General features: G+C 40.7%; 1 protein-coding gene across 1 annotated transcript; it reads left to right on the plus strand.

Moving 5' to 3' along the window:
- The first annotated feature begins 238 nt into the window (after positions 1–238).
- LOC148144553 (putative G protein-coupled receptor 139) lies at positions 239–19085 on the plus strand. Its single transcript, XM_087975403.1, has 4 exons — positions 239–288; positions 512–650; positions 14858–14972; positions 18157–19085. The coding sequence occupies exons 1-4, from the start codon at positions 239–241 to the stop codon at positions 19083–19085; spliced, it is 1233 nt and encodes a 410-aa protein (XP_087831529.1).
- Positions 19086–24094: the final 5009 nt, after the last annotated feature.

Consider the following 24094-nt stretch of genomic DNA (forward strand, 5'->3'; position numbering starts at 1 on the left):
CCCTCCGTTTATCTTTTTTCATTGTTCTATCTCACATCACGTGTGCCTCCATGTCCCTTCATTGCCAAATCGTGCTGTTTCTTCACATGGTTCTTGTCTTTCACTCCACATTCTGCTCTTTGGAGACGAAGCACTCTGTCCAGTTCCGCTGTTTTAATGCAGCCTTCCTCGTGTGTGCAACATTGTGTCATGTAATGAAATAGCAGGAATTTATATTTGCACGGAGAAATTACGAGACATGACTCTTCTGCCAACTGAAAAAGCTGATAACATTGGTCGTGCTGCGTGGTGTGTATATGTTTAAATGATGTGGATCATGCCGGTCTCTGACGGGGATGGACAGAGCTCAAAATGACACAACACCAATAGATAGTCCAAGCTTGTACTTCCAAATTACCTTGTTCGACAATAACCTGGTGTTGCATGATTTGTAAATATGTTTAAACGTTCAGTATCTGCTCCACAAGATATGGTCTCTCTCGGACAATTAATAATTTTTGCTTTGTTGCAGGTACCAATGGCAAAGACTCAGCATTCCAGGATCAACACGAAATCACAGTCTTAGAAGGACAAAATATTACATTGAACTGCAGTTTCTCGACAGCTACTGTGAGAACTGTGTTCTGCTGCGTTCAGCATTCTGTGACATTGTAAGATATTTCATAAAAGCTTACAGGCCTGGAACGGGAGAAATGTCGTCAGATTTTCAAGACAGGTTCTTTGCTATTTTGTACAAAGGAAACAAAGTGTTTCCTTTATATGTCGCTCTGGTTCTTCTCTCCAACAACGCATTGCATTTCTGGGCGTTGGAACCGAGGTTGCTGTAAATACAAAAATGTATCTTGAGATTTCCAACTGCTGTCCATGCGAGGGAAGTCCCTGAGTAATAAACCGAGACAATAATGAAAACCCAAGGATGATGATCACAAAATCATCAATGAAATCGGAAAAACAGCACTCAACCAGAACATGTCAGAAAAAAACCGAGAAATTAGGCTTCTTTTTCATTTCACTTGCAAATACACAAAAATAGACTTCATAAATTAATATGTGATACATTTATGCATATTTTGTCGTCCTATCATCTTTAAATACCTTTGTAATTTACTGTTTATTTCCATTTCACAAAGTAGCTGTGAGTAGAGATTGTTGGTGACTAATGAAAGGAATAATACAATGGCTAAGTATGTGATAACAAACCCTGGCGTGTGAGGTAGAGAACTCGTACATAGCAGAGTTCATGCCCTAACATCACTGAACTTGATTAGTAGTCTTAAGTGCTGCAGGATCCACAAGCAGAAAATGTGCTCTTAGAGCCATACAGTTATAGAAATGTACAGTATGGAAATAGACCCTTCAGTCCAACCCGTCCATGCCGACCAGATATCCCAACCCAATCTAGTCCCACCTACCAGCCCCTGCCCATATCCCTCCAAACCCTTCCTATTATTCCAACCTGCGCTGGATTTCGCTTGGGCACTGCAGCAAGCGTGAGAGAAAGATGTTGGCCAGGTATTACAGTGGTGTAGTTCCATTACACATCTAGAAAATACTGAATTGTACTTAATTGCGCCCATTTGCAATACGCAGCAAGATTATATTCGATCTGCCGTTTTGAGCAATTATAGAACAAGTGTTTGTAAGATCAGTTACATTTGATTAGAATATATATTGCAAAGACTGAATATTAATCATGTAAACTGCTCATGATTACATTCTATGCCAATGCTGGAAATTACAGTCTAATGATTTCGGTGTAATATGAAATAATCTCCACTACCACTGAGGTCGACATTTTTACGCGCAGCTTTAGTGATAATATCGAAGGAAATTATTGACGATCTGATATTTTTAACACTTAAAGATTATGTCGTGATAATTTAAGTCAGTTGGATAATACTTTGCAATTTCCCACAGGCAACTTGCTGGCGATCATCATACACTTACAATCAACCTCCTTGTAGGAGGATGTTGCAGACTCTCTCGGTGCACCACCTATTGTTTGAGGGACTTGATTGCAATCATCACTGGGTATATCCTTGTTGGAGAAATATCTGCCGCCTTGCCCACCCACAGCATGACAACAAACAAACTCAAAAGCAGGACTGTGAAACAAGGAGATCAAGCCTGCTAACACACACAAAACACACCCACGGTGCCCCAGTCTTGGCTAAGCAGGCGAACAAAGAAATCAAACATGGCCAAGCTACTCCCAGACCAGAGAATACAGTTCCCAAACAGCCTTCACAGTAAGCTCCAAGCCCGATTAGCACTGCAGTCCAATACCTTAATGGCAGGCTCATTTCCCATTGAAACCAATACCGCAAAAACAAAGAGGCAGATCGAGAGGCCTCAGCAGACTTCACTCCCAGGAGGAGCACAATGGACAAACCTGGATGCCAGGAGAATGAGCATTTACACATATTCGTGCAGGCGGGAAATACAATGAAGAATCCTCGAGAAAACATTCTCTCCCATTCACGGAGATGGCTCAAATCGCTTGTGTCCATTACAAATGAATTGCTACTGCCAGACACTTGATTAGTTTCCATTCAGTTTATTCTTGTTTTAATCGCTTTACAATTTTTGCGATCGTCCTGTAACTGCTTTACAATTATCACCTTTGTGTTATAACCCGAGATAAAGCCGTCTGCACCTTCCATTTGGGGAAGAGCATTGTGATCATCTGTGCAGAGAATCAATTCTGTGTCAGCCTCGACAACTTCTCTTCTGTGATATTGCTTTGTTTAATAAACTGCTTGTCAATTTAACCACGATCCTCATTTGTGGTCTCTGATTCATTGGGCTGAATTTCTCCAACAATCCTGAATCAGATCGGTGATATTTGCTTCCATCACAGTGCCCTTTCCGCGACCACTGCCTCTGCACAGAACACTGTGATGATCTGTGCCAGCCTAGATAGCTCAGTCTGGCTGATTGAGGCTTTCAGCATCGACCATTCTTTGGCCATCTGCTGCCCGAGTCTAACGAGCAAGTACTGTACCGAGAAAATTGCATCATGGTTCAACATAGTGGTTTGTGTCCTGAGCTTTGTCAAGAACTTGCACCCCAAATTGTCTATTGCACTTGTACATTGTGGATGGAATGTCCTGGTTCTGTGACATAGAGAAACATACGATAACTCACCGTCATCGAGGTCTTATGACTGGCCTCAAAGTATGCTGAACAATGAGGACCTCCTTGAGGAAAGGGATAGATTGGTAAACTGTCTGCATGAGGAGTAAAGAACGCTGTTGAAAGGTTTTTTAAAGCAGTGTGTGGACTTATGCAGCAATAAAATGGGGAGGACTAATATAGACTTAGGGTATCCCGTTCCGATAAAACAACACGCGTATTGGCTTAATCCTTTCAAAGCCAGACAGGTCCAGAATGAAGTGGAAGCCCTGCTCAATGAAGATATCTCTGAGCCAAGTCAAAGCAAGTGGATATTACCGATGCAAAACCTGATGGGATTCGACAAGTTTGTGTGGATTATCAGAAGGTCAATGCCATAACAAAATCACACTCAACCCAATACCGACATTGGAGGACTGTATAGAGAACTTTGAATGAGCCAGTTACATCACTAAATTGGACTTTCTGCGTGGTTACTAGCAGGTAAATTTATCAGAGAAGGTAAAAGAAATTTCTGCGTTTGTAATCCCAAATGTGCTGTAACAATTCAAAGTGATACTCTTTTTGAATGAAGAACGCACCCACCAACATTCCGAAGACTCATGAACGGAGTTCTTCCTTGGTTAACAATCTGTGCAGTCTATTTGGACTATGTAGTGATCTTTCGTGAGTGCTGGGAAGATCACGTGGTAAAGCTGGCAGAGCTCTTTGACTGATTAAGAGTCGCAAAACTAGTAATGAACTTAAACAAAACTGAATTCGCGACAGCATAGGTGGCGTTCTTGGGACGTAACATGGGGCACGGAAGGATGACACCAAGGAATGCAAAGATGAAGGCCATTGAGGAATCTCCAAGACCAAGATCGAAGGAATAGTTGTTTTGATTTCTGAGACTAAGCGGATCCTATCAGAAGGTTGTTCCAAACTTCAGCAGCATAGTGGCACCTTTAACAGATCTTGTGAAGAAAAACACAAAATTTCGGTGGACAGATCGATGCCAGGAGACGTTTGACGATTTAGCAGTAATGTCAACAAGCGCACCACTTTTAGCATCACCAAACTTTTCGAAACCGTTCAAAGTTTCCATCGATGCTAGTGACATAAGAGTTCGAGCTGTGCTGCTGCAAGAAGATGATGATTGGCATTTTTCAAAGAAACTCAACATCTTCCAGAGAAAATACCTCCGATCGAAAAAGAACGACTGAGTTTGTTACTGGCCATACAACATTTTAATTTTTATGCCATGAATAATGCGATGGAGCCAGTTGGATCCGCGGATCACAATCCTCTTCTATTCTTGGGGCGCTTTAAATACAAGAACATGAGACTATTTCATGGAGTCTTATGTTAATGACTTTCAATTCACAAATCGTGCATGTTGTGGGTCATAAGAATGTAATAGCAGATGTGTTATCGTGGATTTAACTGATAAAGTATAGATGTGTTTGGTACATACTCAATGATATATATGGGGACTTTAATATGAACTTAGATTAAAGTCATGTGCATGTCATGGGAAAGTGGTTACACTAAGTTGATTTATTTTACAGCAGATTTGAATTCGACCAATCAGTTTAAATTATACCCCAAGATAACTAATGTCAATCGAAATTGAATTCTACACTTTTGGCAGCATTAAACCAATGAGACGATCCGATGTGTTGGGATATAAAAATTGGATATTTTGAACAGTTAGCCAGAGCGGCAAAGAGCGCCAACAAACAAAGACTGCCCACACAAACATTTTCTGAAAGGTACCTCTTCATGTGAAGTCTGTGAAGCAGAAGACTGAATAAAAGACCTAGGAAAATGGAGAGGAATTTTACAGAGGAGAATTGAAACAGCTGACTGGTTTTGAAGTTTGAACGTTTTGTAAAACCTAATTGGAGGTTTTATCGTGTCAGTATATTGTTGGAGAATGAGTGGTCGATAAATCAATCGTATAAAGAAGGCTTACAGTGTAGATAGTTATTTTTTCACGTTCTCCTTTATTTCTTGGAGTTAAAGAATTTTTTTTTTTGTTGAAGTAGGCGATTTGGTAGTTCTTCGTCACACATACTTTTACAGATTACAAGGCAAGGAGAGTTTTTCTATGTGTCTGGTTTAATTTGGCAGAAGTGTTTACCCTGCATCGTAACAAACCATTGTACTGCTGTTCAGCATATCTCTGGGCTACCTCATTCTATGTGTTATCTCTACTGCCCGATTTTTGGTGAGGCTTATTTCAGTGGCTTGTGTTTCACTAACACAGACATCATTCCCAAAAGATAAACAACGTTCAGTAGATATTCAGTTTCCGCAGCAATGTCTTCATTTATGCATTATTCCAGAGCAAGTTCCCAGACGAGCTCAAGAACGTGTTGATGTCTCTCTGCACATCTCTCACTCGTTGCAAATACTTTTGGATTGTTGTTTTCCTTCCAACAGATGGGCTCAGTGAGTAACACGCTCTCTATATAGCTCCCGCAAAACTGAATAATTTTGTGCGTTCTTACTTCTCTCCTGGAGATATGAACAGTCAATTTTACAGCCCGGATATCCATTGTTGTCAAAGTCATCAGAATATGAGACAACCAGAAGTTGTGTGTTTTTGGAAGAGATGCAAGTGATCAATATTTAAGATTTCTAATGATATGAGCCATTTGATTTGATATTCATCTCTTTCTCTCCTTCCCTCTCAGTCTCTATTCTTGTGTGACTCCCTGCATTCGTCTCCCTCGTTTATGTCTCAGGACTATTGTGTTCATCATTTTCGAATCTCAAGCGTTGTGCTTAGCTTTGATGAACAAACCATTATGTCCTCAATGACGATCTAAATAGTTTTCGTGCTATCTGTAGATCGTAGAATCATTGCTACTCTCCATAAATATCAGACTTAGTTTAAGTGTTTCACAGTATCAGCAGCGCCAGGCAATTCACCTCCATCCACCACCACCACCACCAACCCCCAAAAACACCTGAAGATGTCCTCCACCTTTTCTGCACTACAAAAAAAAATAATTTCGTGATTCTTTTACTTTATGTTCAGTTTAATGTTATACAAGGCAGTCAGAAATTAGGTTTTGCGTGGTCTTTAGACCATTAACTGGGTCATACGTTTGCTTGATGCTGACTGTCATTTCTCTCTTGCTGTGAATACTCCTAATCGAAGAAGTACACCACCTAATGATCGATTTCGAGAAATTCGACACGTTGACTTTCAATCACTGAAATGTTGCATGTTTGCAGCTCATTCTTTATTGTAAGCTATATTATCATTGGGAAAAATTTGCCCTCCTCCTTTCTAAGTATTTTTAAACTAATTTCTTAGAGCGAGTAATATATTGTTTAGCGTTGAACGACACTGATAAGTTGTTGCTCACTGTTCATGCTCAAGTTGAGCTTAGAATCACGGAACTTCCAGCGTTCGTATTGTGTGAAAATCGAATGGAAAAGTTGACATTAATTTCTCATGGACATTGAGTGGAGTCGAAAGGATAACGTTGCTTTCTCCCCAGATCTGCTGAGTTTTGCCAGCTAGTTTTGCTTTGTATCAGATCTCCAGCATCCGCAGTTCCTTGTTTTATTGCTTTGGTGCAAGTTATAACAGGAAGCACAATAAATAATTTTTCTGATGATATCAGCTAAAGATTCTGAAGGTAAGACTTTGGTAAAATCCATATTTATTTTCATTTGTACAGTTGGCCCAGTCGACAAACTTTAACTATTTCTGTGTTGCATCTGAAACCACAACGCACTTTATCATGATACCTGAGACGCACAATTGAAAATGGTTCCACCATACAAGAGGCATCCCAGCTCGTTTGTCAATCAGGACTTTTCCTGCTGAAGTCAGTTAAAGCAATATGAAGACCGTCAGAAAAATAAAAGAATTTGGACAATCATAGAATCACTACAGTTTGAAACATGCCATCCGGCCCATCGAGGCTACGCCAAACCTCTGAAGGGCATCCCACAACCCAGACCCACTGCTTCTCCATTGAATCGTACATTTCCCAATGGCTAACGCTATCTACCTCGTCTACACACCCCCAGGCACTATGGCAATTTACTTTAGCCAATCCACCGAACATGCACAACTTTGACATGTGGGAGGAGACCAGACCGCTTGGAAGAAAGCCACACAGATACAGAGAGAATGGGCAAACTCCACGCAGACAGTCGCCGATAGATAAAATCAATGGAATCAATCCCAGGCCACTGGTACTGTGAGGCAGCAGTGCTAAGCACTGAGCCAAAAACCACCCAACTGCAACATCTTTACATGTTCCCATTACGTTGGCAACAACGTCTATCTTTAATCAGATCATATTATTGTGAAACTCCTACATTATCAGAACTTAGCTGGAAAAGATTTGTTAGTGTTTTATATGGGACATCGATTTCAGCCAAACTATATAATAGGCGGGAGAATGTGAATTTGCGTGCAGCGAGCTGTTCAGATCTGGAATGTATGAGCAAATTTTTCGTCGATAGGAATAGTAAAAAAAAGCCTTTCAATTATAATTGCATAAGCATGTGCATAGAAGAGGTTAACGGTGCCAACTCTGTATAATATGATGGATAGTAAATCATTCAGTTATAATTTGAGCCAGTAGACACATAGAATTAAGAAAATAGTCATAGGAGTAGATCATTCAGCTCCTCGAGCCTGTTCCACTATTCAGCGTGGTCCTGACTGGTCATGGAGGTGAATGCAATGCACTCATTCCACCCTCCTCCCATAGCCATTGATCCCTTCAGAGACAAAAACGAATCTCGATCGACCAAAGGAGAGAGTGTGAGAGACAACGAGTTTGCCTATATGAGAGAAAGGTAGTGAGATTGTGCATGAAAGAGAGAGAGAGAGTAGGCAGAATATGGAGGGCCGAATGGTCCCTGTACTGTTCTTTACTGTTCCCTGTAAATATCTTCTTCCATGTGCAGCTATATCTTTTAGTCCGGAGAGAATACTGGGAGATGTTGCAATTCCTCGGGTCAGTTTATGTCTGTAAATTTCACCGTTTCTCAAGGTGAGCCGTTGGTGTTGAACAATAATGGTAATTACCTTTGCTGATTCTTCAGCTTTTGAATTTTATCATTCCAGCTCATGTCAAAAGGCACAACTGGCAGGATGAAAACTAATATCCAACATGCTCACTCGTGCGAAAGATAATGTGCCTCATGCTGCATCAGGCAATTGTGTGCTTGATCTTCACATGCCTCCAATGCATTTTGAAAACTCAGTGTTCATCACGTGTCAACTAAATGGCTTTTCTTGTCCTACTAAAAACTTTCACTAGTGAAAGGCTAACGTGAAATGTCGTTGTAGGATTCAAACATATGCAAGGAGAGTATTGCTGTCGCTTTCACATTGTAGCCACCATCAACAGATGGACGCTGATAAAGTTCGTCAGAGATAATGCAATGATCCCACCAGTGAAAAAGGCGACGCAACCAGGGCTGGCCCTGCTACGATCCCAAAGATTCTCTGTAAGACCGCTCCCTCTCGTTAATCCCAACATAGAGATATTAATACAGTGAGGATGAAAGACGAAGACAAGTACCTGGCCTTCTGTATTCTGAGAAAAACGTCCCTGGATTAACACATTGTTAGCTATTAACATAGGAAAAAGAAACAACATTTTATTTTTGTTACTTGTTCACTGAATGAGGGCGTCGCTGGTAAGGCCATGTTTATTCTCCAGCCCTAACAGAGGTTACTGAAGTGTCAACCATATTTCTGTGGGTCTGGAGACACATGTAGGCCAGACCAGGTGAGGATAGCAGTTTCTTTCCCAAAACGATATCAGTGAACCAGGTGGTCTTTTAATCCAATCGACAATGGATTCGTAATCATCACGAGATTCTTAACTCCAGCTTTTTTAAAATTAAATTCAAAGTCTACCGTCTGCCAGGGGGTACATACTGCGTGCCCAGATATTTAACTGGATCTCTGTATTAACAGTCCAGCAGTGATGCCATGAGGTGATCTCATCCTCGCCTCCACCTACATTCCCTGATGAAGTTCAATCCTGTAAGGCAGGAGTGGAATCAACGAACAACAGCAGATTTCGGAGTGACTTTGTTATGCCTGAAACTCGCCCTCAGTTTAGGATGGAGAAACATGATTCATAAGTAACTGTTCTAGGTTGTATATTGTCCTTCCAAAAGAATGAGAGTCGACTGGAAAATTTGGTCAATAACAACGGCAAGGACTGAAGAAAATGGCTCATGTCTGACAGCATCCAATGAGGAAGAATGATTCTACTAAGGGGTTAAACCAACCATGCTTAAGTCAGAAAGCTAAAGATAAAAAGGAAATTTCAAAAGTACATGGACAGAGGTTAAGAGGTAAGAGAGAGGATTGGAAAGACATGTTGAAAATACAATGGAAAAGGGAGGGACTGCAATGAGCTAACAAACCCCCATCTAATTGTTTAACAAGTTCGTGATCTTTCTGTATGAGGTTGAATATGGAAGGTGGATACAAAGACCAGCCAAACCCATGATGCTGTACTACTCTCAGATGCAGAGGCTCATTTAAAACAACATTTCACTGATGATGAGAGCTCCATGCAGCCGTTACACCCAGCCAATGGTTCCTGAGAGACCTGAACACAATACTGTAATGCATATATGTCACATTTCAATGAATGAAAATGGAGTGAACAGACTTTGTTGTTTGATAAATTAGATCAGAAGAGGAAAGTGGGATCAGTGATCTTAAGGTGAAGTAGAAATAAGAAATCTTCACATCACGATTTTTTAAAATGCAACTGAGTACATACAAGCATAGTCGTCAGAACTGCAAGCTTCACTCAACACAAAGGCAGGAAAGCTATCGAAGAACCAGGAACTATAACATACTCGTCAAAGCACAATCACCATCTGACTTTGAACCTTGTCATGATTCTTGCACTGTAGCCAAGTCAAAATCCTGGCTCTCCCTTCTTAGTAAATTTGCGATGCACTTTCACCAGATTGGCGTTTGGTAACATCGTGATAATATCACCGGACGCGCAATCCAGTTGCTTACATTTAGTCTTAGAGGTCATGGACCCACCATTACATCTGAAGGTGTTTGATCTCATATTCTCAGACTTTGGAGTTGAAGCCTAGTGTCTGGAAATGACCGTGAAATTCTCATTTGTGTGCTTTTGACAACGGCATATGCAACTGCAGTGAATTCCTTGTTCCGTTACTGAAACCCTCTTGCAATGAAGTCAAAAATGTGGACATACCGGATTGGGTTCCATAATCCAAATATATATGAATTCTGATTACGCGGGGTTGCCCAACTGTGAAACGAACAATTCCTCTTATATTTTGCCAAGTAAATCTGTAAGCGAGTCAATGGTGAAGGGAGTAAGGCAGAAAATTGGATTTTTAGATCTTCAAATCATTCATAATCCCAACGAAAACCAGAGTCCCAATGAACTGAATGGACAACCTCTGCTCCTGCATCTATAGTCTATTGCACTCTGATGATTATTGATGAAATTTTATTCGATATTCATTGTCATGAAAAGTTAACTCTATATGTCCCTCCAGCGTTCTGCCACTGATTTCACATGTGAATGTACCTATTTCATGCTACTCCTGCCCTCTGATGGCAGCCAGTTATGATATTTTTCACAGTGTTCAGAGAAAATGAACAATTTTGCGTTTGAGAATCATAAAGACATACTGCAAGGAAAGACAACCTTTGGCCCAATTCATCCACGACAACCAGATATCTCAAACAAATCTACTTCCACTTAAGCTACCCATGCAGTTGCCTATTATAAACTTTCATGACTGTTCTTTTTTTTATCAACAAGTTTCACTTCTTCTATAACTGAAGAGTTATTTGGACTGTGCAAAATGTATGAGGTCCTGAGAGATGTCAAGTCCCGAGTGTGTCCTTTAATCTGCAGAAGCGATTTCACTAGATCTCCTCTGTAACTGTATTTCAAAATAGGATTCTTCTTTTCTTCAATTGTCACCAGAGGAGCAAGAAAACTCATTGGTCTTTACGGAACTTAAATGTCCAGAAGTGAACTGCTGACAAAGAATGAAAACTTTAAATGAAGGATGAAAAATGTTCATTTCCACCCAGACATACAGCAGATGATTCATGTCACTGAGATTTTCACTGGCAGCTCTGACTCACAAACCAGTCATCACGATGTGCAATCTGAGGACATGGGAAAGCGTTTATTGAATACTTTTTGACAGTACTCACATTGGAAAAGCGCAAGATTAGTGAGAATATGATGATACAGAATACTAGATTAGATGGGTTTGCGGTTGACAAAGATGAGGTTTTAGCGATTTTTGAAGATATTAAAATAGATAAGGCCCCTGGGCTAGATGGGATTTATTCTCAGATACTGTGGAAAGCCAGGGAGGATAATGTAGAGCCTTTGGCTTTGAGCTTTATGTCATCACTGTCAACAGGAGTAGTGCCAGAAGACTGGAGGGTATCAAATGTTGTTCCCTTGTTTGAGAAGGGGGTTCGGGCCATCCTTGGAAATTATAGCTTTATTTTGGTTGTGGGTAAGGAGTTGGGAAAGATTCTAAGAGATTGGACTTGTAATCATCTGGAAAGCAATAATTTGATTAAGGATAGTCAACGCGGTTCTCTGAAGGGTAGGTTGCACCTAACAAACCTTACTGAGTTCTTAAAACGGTGACAAGGAAGGTGGATGAAGTAAAGCGGTTGATGTGGTGTATATGGACTTAAGTAAGGCGTTTGATAAGATTCCACATGGTAGGCTACTGCACAAGTACAGGCGTTTGGGACTGATGTTGATGTAAAGATTTGGATCAGGCACTGGCGAGCTGAAAGAAGACAGAAGGTGGTAGTTGATGCAAAATGTTCATCCTGCAACTCAGTTACCAGTGGTGTGCCGCAAGGATCTGTTTTAGGCCAATGCTGTTTGTCATTTTTATAAATGATCTGGATGTGGGCGTAGAAGCATGACACTAAAGTAGGCAAAGTTGTGGATAGTGCCGAAGGATATTGTGGGTTGCAGAGGGATACAGGGAAGATGCAGAGCTGGACTGAGAAGTGGCAAATGGAATATAATGTGAAAAGGTGTGAGGTTGTTCACTTCAGAAGGAGTAACAGGAATGCAAAGTACTGGACTAATAGTAAAACTCTTGGCAGTGTCGATGCACAGAGGGGTCTCGGTATCCGGTGCATAAATCCCTGAAAGTTGTGACCAAGGTTGTTAGGGTTGTTAAGAAGGCATATGGTGTGTTGGCGTTGATTGGTAAGGAAACTGAGCTTCGGGGCCACGAGGTCAGATTCAGCTATTCAAGACACTGGTAAGGTCGCACCTGGAATATTGTGTGCAGTTCTGGTCACCGCATTATAAGAAGGATGTGAAAGCTTTGGAAAGGGTTCAGAGAAGATTTACTCAGATGTTGCCTGGTATGGAAGGAAGGTCTTACGAGGAAAGCCTGAGGGAACTGAGGCTGATTTCGCTGGAGACAAGAATGTTGAGAGGTGAATTAGTCGAGATGTATAAGATAATCAGAGGCTAATAGGGTGGACAGTGAGAGCCTATTTCCTCGGATGGTGAAGGCGAAAACAAGGTTACATGGCTTTAAATTGAGGGGTGATAGATTTTGGACAGATATCAGGAGGAGTAGTTTCTTTGCTCAGAGATTAGAAGGGGCGTGAAACGGCCTGCCTGCAACAGTAGTTAATCTTGCAGATATTAAGGACATTTACATGGCATTGAACATGCATATGGATAACGGAACGGTGTAGGTTTGACGGGCATCAGATTAATTTCATGTGTGGGTGCAAAATCGAGGGCTGAAAGGCCCGTACTGCGCTGTAACGTTCTATGTCCTATATTCTGTATGTTTTTGATTGGTTATGATTGTTCAGATGTGTTTTAGAACACGCTTTCTTATTGATATGCTGACAAGGTCTGCATGATACTGTATCGCCGAATCTCTAGCTCGCCATTCTGGAGTTGCAAATATGGAAGTACGGGGCAGTACTGAGTAACCTGCAATTTGGTTGACGTTGTTCTCGTTGCACGAGTGTTTGATTATGAGAGGTATGTGACATGTTATTGTCTCTCAAACGAGTTCTACAATTCCTTATGTCGCTAAAGGATTCTCTTTAACCTAAACTAGTCCCTGCATTTTCGACACCACAACGTCACTGAAGCATTGAAATAGCTTGGGACATATCAAAAGGCACAAAATACATTACTTGTAGATCATTGATTGAACTAACGACGTTAGCTCATTTTAATAGGAGGTTATTAATGATTAAAGCTTTGTCTTCGAATGAGAGATAGATGATGTCACCATGAATTCGGTACCACCGCGGATCTGCCTTTCATCTCACTGTTTCATTGACATGCTATCATGTTCAGTGGCCCTCTGATAGTTTGGTACTGGGTCGGCCATGTTCTGAGTGTCTGTGGGGCTCACTGCATAGTAATAAACCGTGGATTCTGTCAATTCTGTTTTCAACACATTCAGCTGGATGGTGCGGTTCACATGATCAAACTCGGAGAAAAAGCCGGATTCCTAAAGCTGTGTCTGTGGTCTTGATGTAATGGTTTCTCTTCAGGAGATATTCCATGATGCAGCTGGAATTCTGCCAGAACCAGAACAGTTAAGGATCGCTGCTTGGTGTAGCTGTATGATTGCAGAATAACAGGACATCATCCCCCTCATTCAATGTAATTGCAGCTGGTCATTGTAAGACAGAATCTGCGCGACAAAACACAGTAAGAATCAGGAGTGAGACTAAATTTAAATAGTTACTTCATTATTCTTATCGCCCAGAATCAGCCCGTTCGTCTTGAACAATAAACAGAAAAATAATTGGTAGGGAAGTTGAGCAAGAATCTGTTTCATTCAACGCTGCGACTGGAACCAGCAAGGACTTTGACAGATGAAATAAAAAGTTCTTTAAAACACAGGCCAGACCTTTAGGCCCCAAGGGGACAACGGGAATTAGTCGGTTATTTTAAAAGGCCGGCCTTTGTCAAGTCGTTTCAATCGTCTCAATCCTGTCTGGATTCCCAGTCTAACTCTTTCACTGCCTTTTTACCAAGTACAATTGCTCATTTCTACCAACTTTTGCTCAGTGTTGGGACAAGTTTCGATCCAGATGATTTTCATCTGTGGAGAATGTGTTGCTGTCTCTGTGTTGCCAGAATTGCTCGGATCTATTTAATTCCAGGCATTGAGCAGAAGCATAACGTTTCACAAGTTGTGAACCTACCGTTCAGAAGAGTTGCAGCTAGGAGTAATAATCAGCGAGCTGCAGACGATATGTTTGCAGAGATATCACGTTGAATATGAGCAGAACTGGTCGAAGCTAAAATTGTTTTCGTCAAGAGTTGGGAAAACTTTGAATAATTCCCGGACCTCTGCTCATTGGTTCATTATAGGCGAAGACATTGGTTGACAGCCAGGTAAATTGCAGCTGCTTTATTCGTAAATTGCACTACTTTAAAGCTCCTGTGAGCCTCACTTTATGTCATGATCTTTGTGAAAAAGGAACAAAATTCTGAAAAACTGTCACTGGAACTGAAACTTTGATTCAGATACTGACAAACTGGGTGGGTTTCTCCAGGTGTTTCGCTTTTGTTTCAGATATCCAGTAACTGCAGTTCTTTATACTTTATTTAAAAAACAAACTCAGTTTGTTCATCTGACAACACCGTGATGGACAGAGTCTAAACAAAATATCGCCCCATCACGGTTACTTTTTTTGTAGGCAACACCAGAAAAGGGAAGTATTTCATGTTCTTCAACTATCAGAGCTGGAGTTCCCCAGTTAACAGAGCTGCTCCCTGAAAATGACAGCTCCCTGCAGCTGATGTGGAAGGCCTGTGAGTCTGAGCGATTTGGAATAAAATAATTAGGTAAAAATAATTTTTAATGAATGTGACGGTAGAATCGAATGCTGTTTTCTCTGCATTTGCTGGCAAGTGCCATTGGCTGGTATGGCAATTCTGTGGTTACAAGGCTGTCGCACTGCACTGGGGACATAGATTCTATTCCACTTTCGGGTGAACATCTTCATGGTGTGTACAAATGTTTGCTGTGCTCCAGGTATCCGCACACAGTTCAATCATGTGCAGGCTATGTCGATTAGTTGTGGGAAAAGTGTGGTTACTGGAATGCGATAGAATAGGGTTAATGCTTTTCAGTGGGTCAGTTTGGTTTCAATAGTCTGCATGGCCTACTACCATAATGTCGACATTCTACATTGTCAAAAACTGGTTTTGTTTAACTTCACCTTTCATCATCGCATATGTAACTTATGCACCTATATCAGATGCAGTGTGTCAAAAAGATGGCTCACCAACCTATTGCCATGCTATATACCATGTTTGCACATACATAAACAATAAATAGAGGTGTTGCTGTTAGTATTGGTGTTAATGCTAGTGAGTCAAAATGACGTTGTCGGATGGGTCAGGCCCTATCATAATGGTTACTGCAAGGGATCATATTTTATTTTTTTCTATCACATTATCTCTATTGTTGTTCCTTTATAATGGAAGTGCCTCTAATTACCAGTGCTTTTGATGCGATATTCCAAATCAAGTTACAAGTTACTACTTCACCTGTATACGCATTTATTTATAAAATAGCAAACCCCAGCCCACAATTCAAGCTTTCTAAATCCTGAACCAGAAGTCGAGAGGTTGAAGACCTGTCTCCACTTCTCGATTAGCAGGACAAACGAATCGTTTTGCGTATTTCCATCATCAAAAATGTGCATCTGATATCAACGTAGAAGCCCACCCTCGTTCGTGATTTCAAATAGTTCAACGATTTGGTCACATTAAGGCATAAAACATGACAACCCTGATGAACAGACCAAGCAAATGAACCAATCTGACTTGTCACATCAAAAAAGTATATGAAAACTGAAAATGACAGAAGCATCAATTTTAGGTTTAATATTGTTGCGATAGAAACGAAAGGTAGACAGAAAACCATGGTTTGTGAGGATGAGTGCATCAGAAGTTTACGGCGCCAATTCGTCCATGTAGTTGATGGCAGCAGCTACATTGCTAATTGTCAAAATGGAAGGCATCAAAACAGGTGTTAATTTGCTGTTGGCAGAATTGTAAATGAGCTGATTGATCCAACTTAATTGCTTCTCCAGAGACAACAAGGTGGAATATATGTGGGACTCTGTGCATTTTTCAGAGCTCAGTTCTTTCCAATTGCTTTAGCTTTTGGGGGGGAAAAGCAATGCACGGGCCAGCGAAAGGACTCTTCTTTGGAATTGCTTACCCCATTGTCTCTGCTATTGGTGTCCCTGGTAAATAATAGATGATAAAAAGATAATGTTATTTTCCGTTCTATAACTCTTTGGAAACATTGCTTTTCAGGTCCAGGCTGAATTTATTTGCAGAACTCGGCATTTTCTGAGATTGAGATAGATCAAATAGGCAGCAATATCTTAAGCTGCCATTTTATATACACCTGTATACGTCTGCTTTAAAATATGTAGCTCAATTTGTTGCACGGCACTGTCACAAGTATGTCATGTATTTGCGTACTGGAATATGAATTTTAACGTATGACATTACGTGAACATCCGCCTGTTATTTTGCTGAATGTTAGTTTCTGTAATGGTGTTGCACACAACTCAAAAAACGACTTAGTGACATGTGAGTGACGTGGTGTGTCATGGTGCAAGCAGTTCGTTTTTTGTATACACATCACATGGCATCATTATAAGTAATTCATATCATACAATGTTCACGTTAAGGGCATTATAACTTCGAAAAATACGTTCAGTTATTATAAAAATCAATGGTGAGACTTTCGTGAAATAAAGAATAGTTATGCTGCAGTGAGTTCCCATTAAACAGTCAATATTTCAAATGTGATTGTAAATAAGACAAGGACACATTTGAAAAGGGCTAGGAGAGAGAAAATTGCTATAATCTGTGACGAAAATTATCTTATGCTGACAGGTTTTGTACATTTTCGTTTTGGTTTTTTGTGTGAATATTCATATTTAAATGATAATGCAATATGGCTCTCTCAATTTCTGTTTAACACTAGAGAAGATGGGGTTGTACATGTTCTTTCAGCCATTGCATTCTGTCAAGATTGATTGATTCGTAGGAGCGTGGACATTACGAAATTCTGTTGAAAGATGGAAGGAATAGTCGTGTGAGCAACAATATGTTTATCAAAGAGATAGATTATTAGAAACATTCTTGAGAAAGAATTGTAGAAATAGCCTTCGAGAGAGAGACTTCCAGGGATTAGATGCTCGACAACTATAGATTGAGTGGGAGAGATGACATGCTTCAGGGATGGACAACAGACAAAATTGGAGGCACGTGGTGATGACAGACGTTTATGAATTCCAAATAGATGCAAGTGGCAATTACTGACCTTATAAATATTAAGATGAGATTAATGAAAGTGAGGTGTTGCCAGGCGGAGACCCATTGAACGGCAATATGCTTGGGACAAGGGATGAACTGAATACTATGCGAAAGTGAGGGACCAGGGTTCCATTCCATTCCATCCTTGCCTGTGTGGGTTTTTCATTTGTTTCCTGTGTATTCATAGGTTCCTGCTGCTTGGTCAGGATTCCTCCCATAGTACAAGATATCCAGGGAAGATGAATTGGCCAACCTAAATTGCGCCATTGTGCACAGGTGATATGCAGTTAGATGGACTATCCATGATAAACACATGATTACGGGGACATAGTGGGGATAGATGGGATGCCCTTCGAAGATTAAATATTCGAACCGCAAAAGACTTCTTTCCACACATTAGGAATTCTCTTTTTCTGCAATCTTTGAATGGATAGGTGGATATTACCAGAAGGAAGAAATTGTGGTGATACAGATTTCAGTAGCCCCTGTATTGACAAATGATTTATCCAGCAGTGACACTATACTTTTAGAAGAGTCATTATCTCAGAGTGACGAATGAATGTTTGAGATGATATCAATAACAGGATGGACGAGACAATGGCAGGCATTTGAAATTAGCATAGTAACAACTCTCTCTTTTGACCGCTTGCAGCCAACTTGGTGGCAATCATAATCCTATCCCGAGGACGATGCGAACTCTCACGTTGTGTCACCAACTACCTGATGGCGATAGCTTTCGCTGATTTCCTTGTTATTTTCACCGGGTGCATTCTGAACAGGATCGGTCGCATTTATCTTAGGTACACAATCCTATCTGCTACGCCAGTGTGTGCGTTTAGTGCAGTTTTGGTCTACATCAGCCGTGATGGATCAGTCTGGCTGACAGTAGCCTTCACCATTGATCGTTTTGTGGCCATCACCTGCCCGAGTCTGAGTACCAGATACTGCACTGAGAAAGCTGCATTGCTCGTCATAGGCGTGATCTGCTCCTTGTTCTGCAGCAAGAACATCCCTTTGTACTTTGTCTCTCAGCCCTTGGTTATACTGGATGGTATGCCTTGGTTCTGTGGCATCAAGCCTATGTTCTACACTTCACCTGCTTGGCAGGCCTACCACTACCTTGACCGTGTCTTGACTCCACTTCTTCCGTTCTTTCTCATTCTACTGCTTAACGCCCTCACTGTTAGGCATATTTTAGAGGTCAACGCGGCACGCAGGAGGCTCCGTGGCTCTCTGAATGGTGAAGATCACGAGATGGCCAAACGCAAGAGGTCCATTGTTCTGCTGTACGCCATCTCCATCAGCTTTCTACTCCTGTGGGGCACTTATGTCGGAAGATTCCTCTACATTCAGATTACAGGACAGGACTACTTTGGTGGCCTAGATTTCAATAACCCACAATACATCCTTTCAGAGATGACAAATATGCTCCAGTTACTCAGTTCCTGCAACAACTTCTTCATCTATGCGATATCTCAGAATAAGTTCCGAGAGGAAATGAAGAAGGTGCTAATGTGTCCTCTTGTCTTAATCACCAGTTGGTTTAAATGGCGAAAAACGCAGCAAAAAATCACCACATAAGTTCTCTTACATCATTGTCTCTCAGAATGTTTTGTTGCATTACAATGCTGAAACAAATGTTGGATATTTTAGCTTCTGAACTCGTGAAATGTAAGACTCTGTCTTGTACCAATAATTATAGAATACAGAACAATTGAAGTGCTGCATTTCTGGGTGGTGTGGAAAATCAAAGTCTGCATCTACGGTCTCTATTACGAAATTCTGAGAGGGGAGCAAGAAATTGTTTATGAAATTGCCCCAGCAATGAGGAACTCCAGTAACATCCAAAGATCAGTGAGTTTGTGCCTACTTGCTTGGAAAATGAAAAGTTTGAATGCAGATGAGGTCGAGCGATTTAAAATCACTTGGAGTCTGAACAGACTGGAGGAGGTAACAGATCCCGTTGGATGCAAGGATTGACATGCAGACAATGTACACATTTCAGGAACCTGGGAGACGGAAGAACAATGACACAATCAATTTGATCAACACAGCGAAAATTTAGAATTTGTCGGAATCTAACTAAGAATTTGTCGGAGGCAGAATCTAAAGAGACTTTTGAAGTGGAAGACTTGCATTTCTGAACAGCAGAGATGGTTCTGTTCTATGGAAGGCGACTGGCCCCTGGTTAATTGCTCTTTTAGAGGACATTCACAATAGCCGAATAGGCTCACTTTTGTGTTCTAATATTTCTATGATTCCATTGTTAACCTTAGGACCACGAAGTAAAATCAACTTCACATAGCATTTTCATGACGAAAGTATGTCTTATTGATGGTAGTGAAGTCTAGATTATATACATCGCGTGAATCTAGTGCTGTTTAAAAATGTAACTGCACTGGACCCAGTCTCTGTTTGTATTACATTAAATGAAACCATGTGCCCAGTCATAGTGCATCAAGTGATACCTTTTATTGTATTGCAGCAGATCATGTTTCAATTTAGTCTCTATGCTTGCCCAGTTCCTGAATCGAAACGTATGTCATGGGCTCGCATATTTGTCCATTCCAGCATGCTGCAATACTCAACAGGACAATGTGTGGTAGAGCTTTTCTCTCATTTCCAGCTGTCTGTCTGCACCACGTACTCTTTGGATTCCATGTAATCAATAAAATCTGTCTAAAGCAGAATTGCATAAATTTAAAGCCTCGGCCTAAAGTATCTTGTTGGGAAAGTGTTTTGTTTATATATAGAGGTGGACCTATGCGGGACGCACAAGTCATTTCTTAAGCAATTTAAAAATGTGGTGTTCAGTTTACTTGATATTTTACGCACCCTCAAGCTTTTTTCCTTCGTTTAAAACTGTGAAGCGTTTTGCTGGACTTATTTCAGTACATCCCTCGACTTTTGGATTTCTCCATGAGTATCTGTGTTCCACATCCGGATTGTCACAAAGTTGGGCTTGGTCTGTAATTTAAAATTCAGAGAGACATATGATTGTGCTGGGATTTCCTCTGGATTTTGTGAACAAAATTCGAAGGTGAACTCTTCTGACTGATTTTTCGAATTAATCGCTCAGGCTAATATTCTACAGGCAGAGCGGCTGGTGGAACGAAAATTCAGTTAGTATACAATCTGGAATTAGTATATAATCTGGAGTTAGTATATAATCTACTTCCTTTAATTGCGGGCATGACACGGAAATCAACTGGTATGTTTTTAAAAAAAGACAAGTTTTGATATCGGTTGGACAATGCATGTTCGCAATGTTGCTGGTGTGGATGTACCTCGAGACCTGATGAACCGTTTCACTCTTAATCGACCTCTGAATATATTTTACAAGGCAATCAATTCAAGGAGCAATTAGGAAAGGGCAAAAACTTTTGCCTTTACCAGTGACAACAGCTGGAGTTTTCTGGAAAATTGATCTTCTTCGGAGTTTCCTCATGAACCTCTCATAGCAGTTGAAACTGTTGAAAACAGAAACTCACAGCCTCTGCAGTATATTGCTTCTGTCAGAGACGAGCAGACAAGTAGGCTTGAAATGCTTCACAATTCGTTTGTTCGTTATCACACAAAACTTCAATTATTATAAATATTTTCTTTTAACGAACTAACGCTGCTGGTTTAGGGAATGAATACAGAACTTATTTCGTGCCTTTTGAAATGGCAAAATGTGATTTACTGTTAAACTAATGAGGCGCTGTAGAAAATACAACAACCACTTTTGTAATAGTAAAGTATTTCGATGAAGCATGGAACAAGAGCACTCATTTGAGAGACATCGAAATGTCACATGATTCTAACAATGAAACATTGGAAGAAACTGAATCAGTTCAAACACATAACAATGGCATGGGAAAGCCAGTAGAGGGCGGCATTGATTCACTTTAAGCAGAAAAGGGACTGAAAGGCATGCAGATGGAGAGAGAAATTCTGAGCCTCTTATTCATCAGGTTTTAATCGTTCATTCAACAGTCCCTCCCGGACAAAGTTTGTCCCATTGCAGGCATAGATGGACACATACACAAACACACGCGTGCACATACACACACACACACAGACACACACACAAACACACACACACACACACACACACATCGAGACACAGTTCCACGTGAGCAGCAATATTTGATGACTTCAACAACAAGAGAGACAGAAAAAGAGAAAGAGGTTTTGACCTTCTCTTTGGATCAACCTCCAAAACAACAGACAGTCGACTGCACCCAGATTCAGATATAGAGATATGCACAAACATAGAAATACACATTAATACACACTAAATACAAGCACTCATACGTACAAACACAGACAGAGTGTCAGGAGCAGAGGCATCGAAATATGCAGATAGAGAATCAAAAGCACAAATAAATGGACGCGTGCGCACATGCGCATTCACTATCTTAGTCTCTCTGACAGTCCATTTAGCGAATTTTAGTTTTGCACTCTTGAAAACGTCGAAATTCGGAGAGTAGAGTGCATCATAGGCTTTCTCTATGGGCTGGAGTATCGAGAGCTGAGCTCACATTCTCCCAATTATGTGTCCATAATTTAGGAATGATATGAAGAAACATTAGTTCCCACAAAGGATTGTGTAAGTTAGGAATTCTAAATCGAATTTGTAATCAATCAGCAAAACTATTCCACCACAATCACAAGATAGAAACAGACATCTTTACTCTTGGTGTGGAATTGATGAACGGTAACAGCAGAGAAAGGTATTGATTTGCTCATCGATTAGTCTACAGTTTGTTCTGTCTTTCTTCATTATTCCTATTGACCTTAAAATGAACGAGAGAGCAGAAAGGAAGAGAAGAAGCAGAAGTGTTCACATAACAGAGGAAAGAAAGTCTTGGCCAAATAATGATTACATTTCAAAACCAAAAGGCAAGTGTCATCAATGTGGACCATATCTGAGCGACACGATTGGGAGCGCCCACTAATAACGTATTTAATTCAATCACAGGACAGGTATGCAATAATAATTGCATCGGATGAGTTAGATGTGGACATGACGTTAACAGTGAGGTGACCGACTTCAATTTTCAAAACGCTCTGAAACTTTCAATGTTAATATGGATCATATATAATGCGCCATCCCAGAACTATACCCAGTGCTCACTTTATGATCTAACCAGGGATTTGCACAGCAGCAGCCAACTTTACTTTCCATCAACACGTTGTATACGGTGAAGAATATTTTGAAAGTCTATTGATATAAATGAAGACATATTTGATATGAAAAATAGCTGAGAATGGACATTAAATTTGAAATCAACTTCCTAAATAATACACAATTGCACAGTACAGAGTTGAACTTTTGGCTCAAACTGGTTGTGACCCATTTGCCAGCATTTGATATCCATCGAAAATCTTTCTATTCATGTACCCAACCAAATGACTTTTAAATGTCAGAATTGTACCCGACTCTACCAATTTCTCTGGCAGCTTACGACTTTCAAGCAATACCCAAACGCTCTCTTTATTACGTTTTTATTATTTCATACACTGTATCCGAGATTGGACTGCAAACCGAGATATCATTGATGGAAAATATGTTAATAAATACAAGCTCTGCGAATGCCCTGAAGTTACGTGGAATCAGATTCAAAAACGTCCCCTTTTATTTTGCAATATCTCCTACCCATGTCCAGACTGTTGCAATAGGATCATGAGCAGTGCAATTCCGGTTTGATCATGCCCCCTAGGTATTGTGAAAGATGCATGTCCAATGTGGCGGCACCTGCTGCAGGATGATGGTTACTTGGTCTCCGTGAAATGTGAAAGAAAGCAGAATGTAGTAAAGACATTGGAGATGGTGGCGGGAGGGGGGAGCTTTCATAAACACCGATTACAGACCTCAAAACCCGAATAAGACACTCATCGTCCCGCAGTGGCAATGAACTAGCCTGAAGTTGTGGTGCTGCGTGTCTCAAATAGGTTGACATCTTTGTTGGTGGGGTGCAACGGCCAACAGCGTGCTTGCGCACTAATCCTGATTGTGGAGTGGCAAACCATGAATATCTCTGCAAAATGGACAGGGGTGAGGTTTATTGAATCTTTTTGCTGGGGATTTACCCACGGAAATTTCAAACCAAGAGGAATACTGCAGGAAGGCTGGAAGTGAGAAGAAAGTCATGTCTTGCAGAATCTTTGTAGAGAAAAGCAGATTTTCCAGTAATACATACGGGAGGCTGAACTTGAAATGTTAATTAGCATTTACTCTCCACAGATGCTGCTGGACGTGTTGAGTTTCTCCTTCATTTCAGATCTCCAGCAGTTACTAAAGAGAAATACTGATCATTTCTGGATTTCCATTCTGAACTGGTATTGAAGGTCTTCATTGCTTTTTTTCTGCAGTGTATTTAAAGCAGAGACTCGGTGGCAGAGAAACTGAACTCATCTGTCACATCAAGATCTGACAGAGTCGTTTAATTCATTATGTTCTGAGCACTATTTGTTTGGAAGTTGGAAGACAAATGTTCATTTCTTCCGTCTGTCGGCAAAGGCTGCAGCTGAGAATAAGATCCACGAAGTGGAAACCCAACTTCCATGGGTATGAATGGATCGGAGCCAGATAACTTGCATTC

The sequence above is a fragment of the Chiloscyllium plagiosum genome, unplaced genomic scaffold (assembly GCF_037043375.1).
Source record: "Chiloscyllium plagiosum isolate Xiang-an unplaced genomic scaffold, Cpla_swu_hap1 HiC_scaffold_27, whole genome shotgun sequence".
In the NCBI taxonomy this organism is placed as follows: Eukaryota; Metazoa; Chordata; class Chondrichthyes; order Orectolobiformes; family Hemiscylliidae; genus Chiloscyllium; species Chiloscyllium plagiosum.